Genomic DNA, 14,203 nt, shown 5'->3' with positions numbered 1-14,203 from the left:
AATGAATGAATGAAAACTGTATTAAAAGGTTGCAGAATGGGTACAATACAGTACAGGAGGATGAAGACCAGAAAAAGACTTTCGGCTTTTTTACATAAGGGTCCTCTATTTTCAATTCATCAAAACATTTAGAGACATACATATATACAGTAGTTTCATAAAAATGCTAAAATGCTATTTATTGATTGATTGATTTAAAACTTTATTAACATATTGCAGAATGGGTACAGTACAGCTCAATACATACAATTGTTAAGGGGATGCAGACCAGAGAAAGACTTTAGTCTTGTTTACATCAGGGTCCCCCATTTTCAATTCATCATATTTCATATCTAAATCATATAATATCTCATATGCAATATATAATCTAATAATCTAAATCTAATATATAATATAAAAATGCTAAATGCATGGGTATTTTATTTTGTCTTTAATGTTAGCTTGCAAACTCAAATACTGTCTTGGTAAGCCTCATAATGAATTGTTTGGGGTAAAAAAGAAAAACATTGTGATGTGTATCGTGTATCGCCGAAAGGTCAGAACATATCGTGATATCATATTTAGGCCATATCGCCCAGCCCTACTGCCCAGTATCCCTACCTGGGAATCCGGGGGGGAAGCGTTCAAACAATCCCACTTGAGTTGGGTCCTTTTCTTCCACAGTTATCATGAAAGTGAATCAAATGTTTTGTGCACAATTTACTTACTTGAGGCCATTGACGAAACCTCTTCCATCTCCCACACGGCTCTGGGCTTCTCCAGGTCATACCAGTTGTGTGTTTAGGTGTTGTTAGTTCTGACGATGGTTTTGTGTACATGCTTTGCGCTAATACTAATGTCTCTCTCTCTCCCCCTCTCTCTCTCTCCGCCTGTCCTCCTCAGCCCTCCAGCTAAAGAGAGAGGTCTAACGGTGTTAATAGACAGCAGAAAGTCTCCACCTTCGTCCGTCTGCCTCTCTGCTCTTAAACAGTTCCAGGTGAGGGAGAGAGAACGTGTTTACTAACCGTTTGTGCTTTTCTTTATTTGCAGATGTGAGCTTGTTTGTGTGTTTCTATCAGTCAAGGCCAGCTCCTGATTTTATTGAGTGTGCATGTTTATGTGTGTGTGTGTCTGTGTTTTATTTTATGTGTGTGCATACATGTGTGTGCGATTATGCGTTTGATTATGTGTGGTGGTTGTGTGTGGGGGTCTGTGTGTGATTATGTGTTTTTGTGTGTGTGTGTTTCTGTGATTACGTGTTTGATTATTTGTGTGTGTGTGCGTGTGTTTCAGGTGTTGGTTCCTGGTGGTCTTGGGTCGGTTCTGGTTCTGGTAGATGAGCAACAGGATTCTCCTTCTCCCAGCCTGGAAGGAGTAGAGGTGATGTCACACATTAATTTACTGGCAGAGGTGATGTCACACATTAATTTACTGGCACCATATGGACTAATCATAATCACCATATGGACAAACAAATGAACTCTGTGGTTAGGTCCAGCTTCTTCCAGCTGAAGCAACTCTCCAAGGTCAAGCCTCTTCTCTCTTTTAAGGACTTTGAGAGAGTTATGCATGCCTTTGTGACAACCCGGCTGGACTACTGTAATGTGCTCTACGTTGGCGTTGGCCAGGCCTCGCTGTCGCATCTTCAGCTGGTCCAAAACGCTGTTGGCTGTTGACAGGGACACGCAAACGGGAGCACATCACTCCTGTCCTCGCCTCCCATCATTGGCTGCCTGTGTAGTTCAGGATCAATTTTAAGATCCTGTTATTTTCATATAAAGCAATACATGGTCTGACCCCACCCTACCTCACAGAGATCCTGCACCCCTGCACCCCATTACGGTCTCGGAGGTCTGCTGACCAGTCCCTCCTTGTTGTCCCCAAATCCAGGCAAAAAAACAGGGGGGACCGTGCGTTTGCGGTTGCAGCCCCCAAACTGTGGAACGAGTTGCCCCCCCACATTAGGCTGGCCCCAACGCTCCCAATGTTTAAGTCCCATCTTAAAACACATTTGTTCTCCCTAGCATTTAAAAAAAAAATTGTCTGCTGCCTTAACACTTTGAGTGCCACTCACGAGATTTCTCTGTTTTTTTTTTAGGTGGTTGCATGCCACTCACGAGATTTCTCGGAATTATTATTTTTTTTTTTTTTTTGCGATCTGAAAAATTATTGCATCACCCGAGCCTACCCGAGTATAGCCGAGGGGCGCCGGCGATCACTGTGGAAAAAAGCGCCCCTGTCGTCTCCCAGATGACATAAGTGATTTTGGAATGGACTCAATGAAAATGAATGGGGAAAAAAATCCGGTACTCCACATTTTCCAGTTCACTGATCCAGCCGGGGTTACTAGAGTTCATTCTGGAGCCTCAGAGCCCCGCGGATCATGGAGTTCTACTGTATCGCGTTGGATCCATACACGTATCGATTTTTTCGAATGGTGATCAGGAATTGGAATATACCAGTTGGATACCATCTGATGTCAGGTAAGGACTCTATGTTATCAGTGGTAGGATAATCAGAGTAAGTTTGATGAAGTTATAAGCTGTTTTGTGAAATGTCTTCTTTCGGTTTCACTGTAAAAGTCTGTGAGGAAATCAACGGAGCGATTATCAGTGCGCGGCCGTAATGTGCGTGCGTGCACGTATAATATTGATCATCTAGCGTTTATTTGAAAACGATTCATAAAAAGGCCGACGAATATCAACGTTGTGGAATATTCCACTAAAAGACGATTTTCATAGAATGCTCCAGAATGAGCTGTTTTTTATATCAAAACGGGGGCTTTTCTAACTGCTCTGAAACGGCAACGACGCGATAAAAAAACAATCTGCCTTCACAGCACTGACTGGAAAATAGTCTTTGATAATGCGATGGGCAGATTAGACACATAGCCATAATTTAAAACATAGATTAGGCGATATTAACGTTAACATTGGCGCCGATGGTGGCATTCAAGCGGTAAAACGGAAAACCAGGCGTGGCGCTGAAAGTGTTAATTTAGTTTGTAGTTCTGTGTTTATGTGTTTTTTTACTATATTATTATTATTATATTACAACCTTGTGGTTTTTAAACGTGCTATACAAATAAAGTTGGATTGGATTGGATTGGATTGGATTGGATAAACATAAAACATAGGTTTCATCCCATCGGTATCACAGCAAACTCTTTTTTTAACCTACTAAAGAGACTAACGAGGACCGCGTAGACTCAACTAGGCCTACCAAACGTATGTGTTTATCCTCTGTAATTGAACATGGTTGAGTGCATGATCATTAATTTATTTCACATGATCGAAAATCTTAGAATCTACAGCTCTGTGTCAAAGAAGGCATGATGGGATTCGTGAAACAGGCATAAAGCATTGTGCCAAAACAGATTACAGAGTACAGTTTGTAAACAGCTCATTGCTTAGTTTACTTTGATTGGCGGCTTACTTCCTGAACCACGAAAATCTAGAGTTGTTCTCATCAAGTAATATTGTTGTTGGAGTACTACCCTAGTCAGGCGGACAGCTGGCAAACTTGGTTTTAGTGATTGGAGGATTTGATTACTCATTAGGGCTGTCAATCAATTAAAGTATTGTCCATAGTTAATTGTATTAATCGAGGGGAGCTCCAGTAGCTCACCACGTACCGCAAGTGCTATTTCAGCGCCGTGGACAACCGCGCTCGCGCGGATCTGGGGCTGAGCGAGTTCGAATCCCGGACTGCAGCCGTGCCTTTCCCAGAGTGTCTTCCAACCCATCTGAACCCTTTCAGCCTGCTTCTGTCGGTCGAACTTGACCAAGTATAAATGCGATAAACGTATAAAAGAGCCAGGGAAATGGCCAAAGTTAAAAAAAAAAAAAAAGATTTATTAATCGCATATTAATCACAAATTTTGTATCTGTTCAAAATGCACCTTAAAGGGATATTTGTCAAGTGTTTAATATACTCTTATCAACATGGGAGTGGACAGATATGTTTGCTTCATGCAAATGTATGTTTATTAAATAAAATTAATAACCAAAATAAAAAATTAAATACATTTAAATAAAATAAATATGCTGCAAATAATGAGAGAGAGACGAGGCACAAGTCGACGGTGCAGTGAAAGGGCTTTTACTCGAGTAGTAGTAAACAATGATACACGTTACAGGGCACAAAGTAGTAGCGGCACAGCCGGGCTGGCTCGAGGGAAAACAAGACACAGACTATACATAAACCTAACCAGAAACCGAACTGAGAACGAACCAAAGGAGCATCAAAACGTGAACACTAACATACACTTACTAGACATAAATCTGCGAACGGCAGGACGTAAACACGACAGGGAATACAGGGAGCTTCACGGAAGGTACACAAGGTAGCACGACAGGATAACAGCGTAAACAGAATCAATGACGCAACTAGGGCTGACCCCTATTAGTCAATTAGTCGACTAATCGGTCGAAAGGAGCCGTAGTCGACTAGCCAACCTCTTAGTCCAATACAAAAAAATAATAATAATAATAATATATATATATATATTTTTTTTTGTATCATTCTTTCCAAAAGAAAAGAGGCCTGGAAGCGTGGCTAACGCTAATGGCACGCATACCAGAGGCTAACTGCCTACGAAACCAGGCACAGAGGCACTGAAAGAGGATTTCCCCCGTCTAATGAACACACTAGACTAGACAAATATCAAGATGTATCCATCAGTGGACCAATTGCATGCTTTTGCAGAGGACAAGAAGCATTCAGTCGACTCCTTCAGACATTAAGCACCCCACAGCCCAAATGGAATAATACCAAAAATGTTTTAAGAATTAAAATTTTATTTTTAATTAAAAAAAATAATTATGTTATACTTTTTTTTTTTTTTTTTTTTTTACCAATAGTCGACTAACGGTAAATTTTGGCCAATCATAGTCGACCATCCAACTCCTTAGTCGGGGACAGCCCTAGGCGCAACAATGATAAACAGGGTGCGGCACGTATACAGGAGGTAATGATGATGAGCGACAGCTGGGGGCTAGAACACATGAATACCGATACACACACTGGGAACACTGGACTAGACTAGAACACATGAATACCAATACACACACTGACACAACACTAGACTGGATCACAATACAACATACTGGGGAGCAAACAGATAGCAGATACACAGGGAGTAGAGTAGCGATGACAGACAACAGACTCATAACTACAGATAAACAAAGGGTGGTCGCCTGTAGTACCGCCGACAGGCCACAGGATGGCAGCAGAAGATTGTTTATGAGTCTTTGGGTGAAGACGGGAGTCTGATTGTGACAATGTAATGTTAATTACCTGAAATTATTCGTTTTTTTTGGGGGGAAAAACCCTGCATATATCGGTATCTGTTGATATCGGTATCGGAAATTAAGAGTTGGACAATATCGGTATATCGGATATCAGTTAAAAAAAGCCAATATCGAACATCCCTAATATTTTAATTTTTAATTTTTATCCACTTTTTCTCCCCATTTTCTATTTTTATCCCATCCCAATTTCGTATTTCCAATTCTTCCCTCCCCTGTCTTGAACGTTGCTAGACTATGCCTCCCACTGGTCGGCTGTAGTGAGGATAGAAGCCTTGCATCACATGTCCCCTCCGGTACACGAGGAGGCAGCCAGTCACATATTTTTACCGCAACAGTTCAAACTCTCTGTGGCGAGGAGTAACGCGTTGGAGGCTCACGCTGCCCCCGATACTTCCTGTTTCCGCCGTACCGGTGTCACCCAACCGACCTGTAGGAGTCGCTGTCCACAACGTCCAATCCCCACCCACTGGCTTTCCCACCCTCTAACACTGCCAATTGTGTTAGTATGACGGCCGGCCAAGCCGGTAGCAACGCCGACAGCTGGGCTTGATAGCAGCATCTCCTGTGTTAGTGGCGAGCGCCTTGCCCACTGCACCACTCAGCCGCCCCGGAAACATCCCTAATTGTTAATGATACAAATATTGTCATATTTATTATTATTATAATTATTTAATTCCGAGGATGTCTGTAGAATCGATGTGAACGCAATCACCAATGATTTGTCCAAAATGAAGCCCTTAAGAGCACAGGCACACACCAGTCTGTCCAATTTACAACTGCCTTTTCGAGTTCGTAAATCCTGTTTGTGGAACGAATCTCCAAAAATCATGATCATGCCAAAATCGGCCTGAGAAGTTCATAAAACGTTCTCGTAAGTCTGTTTTATCATGAGGTCTATTGTTCAGAAGAATTGAGCTGCCCTCTTTTCTTGATATAATATGAACGATAGGTTATGTAGATAACCTAGTTATATTAGTATTGGCTGAGCGTCCCGCTCTGAGCCTTATGAGATACCCCTTATCTCCTATGATACCTACTGTATCTCCAACGAAACAACTACATGCACCCCACCTGTATGGGGCCCCGCCCCTATGGTGGCATAGCCCATATAACCATGACTCTGGTCACCAAACACCCTTCCTCGCCAAATCCCGTCCCAGGAAAAGATCCCTCAAGAGGGAACTCAGGGCCACGCAGAGCGGGACGCTCAGCCAATACTAATATAACTAGGTTATCTACATAACCTATCGTTATATATCGTATTTGCTTATCGCGTCCCGCTCTGAGCCTTATGAGATATGGGGAAGAGCGGACGCGAGACCCGACAGATGTACCCTCTGAGGACCCGTAAGCCCACATCAAGGGGTGCGGGGAGCCCTGTCACCCCATCCTTCCTAATGAAGGGGGGGGCGCAGTCAACTCCACCTGAATGCGAACAAGAGGGAACTAGAACCCCTTGAACACACCGTACAGGCGGAACCACGTGTGACTCAACACACTGTGGCCCATACCCATACACTCCTGCTACCCTACCAAAGGACGGGAAGCAGGAAAGGCCACAGACCCCAGAACCGCCTGGGAGACAGAACCCCCGGTCATGTCCATGAGGTAAAACCTTACAAAGGGGCCCGGGGAGGACCATGAAGCCGCAGCACAGATGTCCTCCACCGAGGCCCCACCCAGGAGAGCGGCAGAGGCAGCCACCCCACGAGTGGAGTGCGCCCCCTGATGCCCCCAGGGGGATCCTGCCCAGCCAACGTGTAGCAGAGGGTAATACCCTCGCACAACCAATGGGACAGGCGCTGCTTCGACAGTGCCTTACCAGCACGAGCCCCACCGTAACAGACAAAAAGCTGGTCGGTAACCCTGAAGTCCTGAGTACGGCTGAGGTAAATCCCCAAAGCACGGACTGGACATGACAGGTGAAGGCCCGCATCTAACTCACTAGTGTGAGGAGGAGGACGAAAAGCCTGAACCACAATATCCCGGGAGCGGAAGGAACTCCGGATATTCTTAGGCACGAAAGCAGGATTAGGTCGCAGAGTGGCACCGCAATCGGTCCGAAAAGACAGGCACTCTGGACGTACCGAGCTTTGGATAAAAGCGTCAGCTAAATGACTAAATGTAAATGTAATGTAGCGGAAGTGACAGCCAGTAGGAACGCGGTCTTGAAGGACAGCTGTCCCAACGGCGCCTGCTCGAGCGGCTCAAACGGGGCCAAGGACAACCGACCGAGGACCAACTGAAGATCCCAAGTCGGAGCCAAGGAGCGTTGCACCGGCTTAACGCGTCGAGCGCCAAGCAGGAAACGCTTCACAAGAGGGTGGCTGAACAAAACAGTCCCCTCAAAACCCTCATGATAGGAGGATATGGCTGCCGCATATACCCTCACCATCGAAGCCGACAGTCTACCAAGAAGAGACTGGAGATAACTCAGAACAGCATCCAGGGGGCAGGAGACTGGATCCCAGCCCCCCCCCTTACACCACTCCTGGAACGCACGCCATCTGCCCGCGTAAACCGCGACAGTGGAGGGAGCATGCGCACACCGAATAGTATCAACCACCGAGGGATCCATCCTCTCCAGACTCACCCTCCCACCAGCCACACCACCAGGCGTTGACCCAACACCGGAGGCTGGAAAAACAATCCGTTGTGCTGTGAGAGGGCCGTCGCTGACCACGGAATGACCCAAGGAGGAGCGACCAGAAGCTGGATTAAGATCGGGAACCACACTGACGTGCCCCGGTCCGGCGCGACCAGGATCACCGTCCTGCGCTCCCTCCGTATCCGCTCCAACAGCTGACTCAACAGCTGTACAGGAGGGAAGGCGTACAGAAGACTGGGCGGCCACGGAAAGGCCGAGAAGGCATCCACCCCCAAGGGGGGATGATCCGCTCGACTGAGCGAGAACCACAAGGGGCACTTGTGAGAGCGTCGGCACGCAAACAGATCCACCGATGCCTCCCCGAACCGATCCCAGATCTGCGTGACTATGTCGGGGTGGAGTTCCCACTCGTCGTGACGAAGACCGCCCCGAGACATTATATCCGCCCCCACATTCTCCGTACCAGGAACGTGGAGCGCCCTCAGACTGCGCAGCCTGCGGGATGCCCATAGCAACAGTTCGCGCGCCGCCCGGAGCAGGCGGGCGGAATGAGTCCCACCCTGCCTGTTGATATATGCCGCCGCCGTCACATTGTCCGTCCTGACCAAAACGTGCTTGCCTACCACCAGGTGGTCGAACCGTTTGAGGACCAGAAGGACCGCCTTCAACTCCAACACATTGATATGCAGGGTAGCCGGGCCAGCATGACCTGTCCAGCTGCCCCCCACTGCATGGGTCCGACACATCCCTCCCCAACCTGTGAGAGAGGCGTCGGTGAAGACCGTGACGTGTGAGCCCCTGCTGCCCATGGGGACCCCAATGGAGAGGATACCCAGCCTCCCCCAGTGGGCGAGATCTCCCCATATCAAAAAAGGAACCGTCAACCATTTCCTTTTGTCCCTCACCGGATCTATTCTCAAAGAGAGAAACCACCTCTGTATCCTCCTCATAAAGAGGAGGCCAAGAGGAACCACCGTGTGAGCAGCCGACATAAGGCCCAGCAGACGCATCACCTGCAGCGCCGTAACTGTCCCTCCCAGACGGAAACCCCAGAGCGCGCAACGGAGATCCCCCCGACGCTGCTCCGAGAGGGTCGCAATCATGGGCTTCGACCTCAATGTCAAGCCCAAGTACTCCACCTGTTGACTGGGAAGAGGGGTACTCTTCTTCCAATTCACAGCAAAACCCAGGCTGGTGAGGAATTCCACCACCAGCCGAGTATGAGACCTGGCAACCTCCTCTGAACGGCTGAGGAGTAGAATGTCGTCGAGATAGAATAGGACTCGTATCCCCCGACGACGTAAAGGCCCCAGAGCAGCCGCCACGCACTTGGTGAATGTGCGGGGAGCCAGAGAATAACCGAACGGCATTCTGTGGTACTCGTACGCTACGCCCTGAAACAGGAACCGTAGGAACTTCCTGTGAGGAGGGAAAATAGGAATGTGAAAATACGCATCCTTCAGGTCTGCGTAACCAGTCCCCCCTCCTGACAGCAAGCAGAAGGAGTCGGACGGTCAACATCCTGAATGGTCTCGCTACAATCAACCGATTGAACGCGGACAGATCCAGTATAGGTCTGACCGGGCACCAGAAAATAACGGGAGTAGACGCCTGACATTGCGTCCTCGCTCGGGACCACAACGACGGCCTGCTTCGCCAACAGAGATTGGATCTCGTCGGCCAGGGCTGTCACTGCGTCTGACCCTAATAATAGGGTCGGCACCAAACCTGAGAACGGAGGATGGGGCTGTGCGAACTGCAAAACCAGCCCCGCCTCTAACGTTCTCCGCATCCACCGATTCAAAGGGCATTCCCGTCGCCATATGTGAATATAATCCCACAGCGCCCCCGCCGTCAACTGACGCTGGGCCGCAAGGAACAGTAGATAGTTGGCCCGGTCCCCCCCGTCGTGCAAAGCACCCAAGGGGGGACCCCGACAGAAAGGGCCGGTTTGATACGGGAGGAGCTGTCATCAAACTTGTGGACACACACTCGCCCCCTGAACACCCCTCCAGCGCATGCTGAGGAGTTGTTCCGCAGCTAGACACGCAAGGCATGAGGACCCCATGGGCTCCTACACGCCGAAGCCCTGCAGTGATATTGCTACCACTCAAATCACGCTCGCCTCTCCTTTGCCACCACTGCCGGTTTGACGGGAGTGGGAGGCAACAGCGCGATACCCCGCCTGGCGAGGGCGAAGCCGGGGTAACCCCTGCTGAGCATTCAACAGAAGAGGCAATGAGTCCCCCTGCTGACCACTGGAGCTAGTGGCAGCTGTAACACCAGGTTCCACCCACCCACAACCTGCGGTGTAGGAACCACGCAACGACGGAACATTCTCACGGACAGACCCAGGCTCAGCCATCAACTGGGTGTCAGCCCCTGCCCCCATGAGAAGCGAAGAATGGGGCCGCATACGCTTCAATGAAGGTTCGCGGCCCGCAGCCAAAGGAGAACGCTCTGAGCCCCGCTTCTGGGGGTAACAGAGAGAGGATTGAAGGGGGAGCGGGCTGCTCGCGGCAAAATGACGACGGGTTGGTTTACCAAACCCGAAATCACCCAAAATGGCCGATCCCTCGGCCGCCAAGGCTGTCGGCCTCGCGATACCCTGTTGACTCTCCAACCAGGGCACCACTGGCGGGGGAAACATGGCCGCCTGTCGAGGATCTCGCCACAGTCGTTGACGAGACCGTGCTCCCACCTCTGGCTGCACAGCGTGAGGCGGTGTAGGACCCAGATCAATAACCGCCTGCGCCTCCACAGAACGCCCAAAAAGACTATCTGTGGAAAAAGGAGTCGTGAGGAGAGAAAACCTATCCTCTTCCCCAAGAGGAGACTGCTCCAACCAAACATGCCTAACAACCAAAGTCGATAGCATCCGAATCCTCCCCGCAGTTATAGCTTGCGACTGAGTCAAGATCTCTATAACACCACAAACATGAATCACGTTTACAATGTCGGTTGGACCCAAAGACCTACAACCCGACGCCATCTTGGATAGGAAAGTAGCCAGCTGAGCCATAACACTGGCCGCCGCTAAATGCCATCCTGCAGCAGTATACCACTCATTCGTCCATACTGCCACCCTCCGAGCCGATATGCTATCAAGCATCGGCCGGGCGGAACGTCGTTCATCCCCGCCTGGGCACAGAAAAGAAGCTACCTGGCTGCTTAGCCAAGGTACCCCCGGCCTGCACCCCGTTGTCAGCCCCTTCACCCGTAAAAAAGGTAAATAGAGCTCAGCGAACCCCCCCACATCCACCACCGACTGACCTTCATCAATGAAGCTGGCAAGAGGAGGGAAAAGCGGAATCCCGCGGCGGGGATTATTAGACATTCCAGCGTCAACATCAGCGTTAGCAGAAAAAGCAGTAGTAGCATTAGCATTAGCAGTAGCATTAGCGTTAACAGCATGTTCCAGGATCGCCAGGACATCGCCCACTACAGTAGAACGATTGCCAAGCCGCCGATACTTCACAGCACGACCAACACCGACATTGATGCCTACTGACACAGACCTCACCTTTGTACAAGCCGACCCGTTAGTCAAACCTTGTACGCTGCCCCTCGGTCCGTCGCCGTCAGCCGAGGAACCACCAGCACAGGTCTCATGCGTCGCCGAAACAAGCTCCGGAGAATCCAGGGAAAAACAATCCTCCGGTAAGCCCTCAACATTACGAATCTTCCTTAATCTTTTCATCCTGCTAGTTAACGTATGGTGCACGCAGCCAGTACGCTGGGACGAAAATAGAGGAAGGGTGTTTGGTGACCAGAGTCATGGTTATATGGGCTATGCCACCATAGGGGCGGGGCCCCATACAGGTGGGGTGCATGTAGTTGTTTCGTTGGAGATACAGTAGGTATCATAGGAGATAAGGGGTATCTCATAAGGCTCAGAGCGGGACGCGATAAGCAAATACGATATATAACTGGTATGACTGAATGTTTGCAATTTACAAAAAAAAGAAAAACGTTTTAAATGTGCGTCAAATAAATGCGTCAAATAAATGCATCAAATAAATTACTACCGTTAATGCGCATTTGTGTTAATGCGTTATTAACACACAAACTTTGAAAGCCCTATTATTTATGAATAAGAAGAATGAATTATTGACACTGAAACTAAATAATTGGTAATGATTTGGTTAAATCGGATGAAGCTCATTTCTCTTTGTTAAAACTAATGGACACATTTAAAAACAATTGAGGAAGATGTTTTGGTGCTATTGATATTGGAGATGCCAAAAGTAATATATGAATGTAATTTAAAGAACATGAAACAAACAAAAACAAAAAGCAAAATGTTCTGTTTTCAGAAAATAAGCTGTATTAATTATTTGGTTATATGTGTTTGTGAGGCTACAAGAGGTCTCACCCTCACATAGATGTTGTGATTCCAGCCAAAGAAAACCAAGACAAGAAAAAAGTGTTGAATGCCATTATTTTGAATGAGCTTTTATGCACATAAAGAAATAACTAGTGTGTACACGTGATACTTGCACAATTAACTATTACTATAAACGCTTTAGTGTTAGTTACAGAAATCGAGTTAATGTCAAAGACTAAAAATCTCTGATGATCTGAAAGGCTGTCGGGTCAGCAGTGTGGGCCATGTACACCCGACCACTGAATTGAAGATAAAAAATCTTGCTTTAATGAGAGTTTATATAATATGCCCATGGTCAGCTCAGGGATTAACAGTAAAATAATCTCTTGATATTCCTTAGTCTCAACCCTGCATGGCCGTCCCCCTTGACACTCCATGTTCTCTGTCCTCTCTTGCCTCGTCCTCTTCTGTCTGTCCTGCCTCTGCCTTCCCGTCTCCTCGTCTCCCATACAGGTCCATTCGGTGCGAGGGACAGGCGTCCTCCAGCAGTACGTAGACAAACAGCAGTTGACCAAAGAGATGGACGGAGACTTCAGTCACTGCCATTCAGACTGGCTGGCCTTCAGACTGGTGAGAGAGGGAGGGAGGGAGGGAGGGAGGGAGGGAGGGAGGGAGGGAGGGGAGGGAGGGAGGGAGGGAGGGAGGGATGGATGGATGGATGGATGGATGGATGGATGGATGGATGGATGGATGGATGGTGTAGTGGTTAACACTGTCGCCTCACAGCAAGAAGGTCCAGGGTTCGATTCCCGCTTGGGGACCAGGTTTCCATGATGCCAGTTACCCAGGTGGGGTATCTCCCAGGCCTTTCTGTGTGGAGTTTGCATGTTCTCCCCGTGCTCGCAAGGGTTTCCCCCCCGATAAGATAAACCCAATGGAAAAACATGCACAACAACAAGATCGCTAACGCTGTGGCGTCCTTGACGAAGACGGACAGGAGCACTTGGATTGGTCCCCTGGCGCGGCTCACGTTGACGCCTGTCTGCTCCCGGCTGCCCTTGGGGGGGAAGGACGACGGGATGGGTTAATCGCAGATACGAATTGCATGCATGCATCGCATGTGTGCCAATTGATGACCTCGGAGCAGGTCCTAAATTATATTATTATTATGGATGGATGGATGGATGGAGGACGGATGGATGGATGGACGGATTGATGGATGTCTATAGATAGATGGATGGATGGATGGATGGATGGATGGATGGATGGATGGATGGATGGATGGATGGATGGATGGATGGATGGAGGGAGGGAGGGAGGGAGACGGGGGAGGGAGGGAGGGAGGGATGGATGGATGGATGGATGGAGGACGGATGGATGGAGGACGGATGGATGGACGGATGGATGGATGGATGTCTATAGATGGATGGATGGATGGATGGATGGATGGATGGAAGGAGGGAGGGAGGGAGGGAGGGAGACGGGGGAGGATACGGGGAGGGAGAGCAGGAAAAGGAAGAGAGATATTGGTCCAAAACATTAACAACATATTCCTACTATTGGGTTGCATCCCCTTTCTGGCAAGTCTCATCTCGAGGCTCAAGGCTTCAGCTTGTCTCCAAGTCTCATCTCGAGGCTCAAGGCTTCAGCTTGTCTACAAGTCTCATCTCGAGGCTCAAGGCTTCAGCTTGTCTACAAGTCTCATCTCGAGGCTCTCAAGGCTTCAGCTCGCAATCTACAATTCGCCCTCACAGTTGTCATTAAGGGATTGTCAACTTCAATCGAGTCGGTGTACTTCATGACAACTACAAATGTTTGTACACTTCAAACCAGGGGCGTATCTAGACCAAGCACCATACTGGGGCACAGGGGGCACCAAGGTATGCACGCGACAATTTTCTTTTGCCGATTTTGCCCGGTTGTTGGGCGAAAATGGGCAGATTTTGTAACTATTTTATTTTTAACTTTATTTCGGTT

At 48.4% G+C, this 14,203-nt stretch overlaps 1 protein-coding gene across 1 annotated transcript in view; it reads left to right on the top strand.

Moving 5' to 3' along the window:
- Positions 1-14,203, top strand: part of arhgef40 (Rho guanine nucleotide exchange factor (GEF) 40) — a gene marked incomplete at its 5' end in the record, with an annotated part of 150,210 nt that overhangs the window by 76,541 nt on the left and 59,466 nt on the right. Inside the window, 3 exon segments of the mRNA XM_084327787.1 lie at positions 883-976; positions 1,273-1,359; positions 12,740-12,856. Of these exon segments, the coding sequence (XP_084183913.1) occupies positions 883-976; positions 1,273-1,359; positions 12,740-12,856 (298 nt within the window).

Source organism: Notolepis coatsorum, assembly GCF_963971535.1.
Source record: "Notolepis coatsorum genome assembly, chromosome: 13".
Lineage (NCBI taxonomy): Eukaryota > Metazoa > Chordata > Actinopteri > Aulopiformes > Paralepididae > Notolepis > Notolepis coatsorum.
The sequence above is the reverse complement of the archived record's forward strand: the minus strand, read 5'-3'. Positions and strand labels throughout refer to the sequence as shown.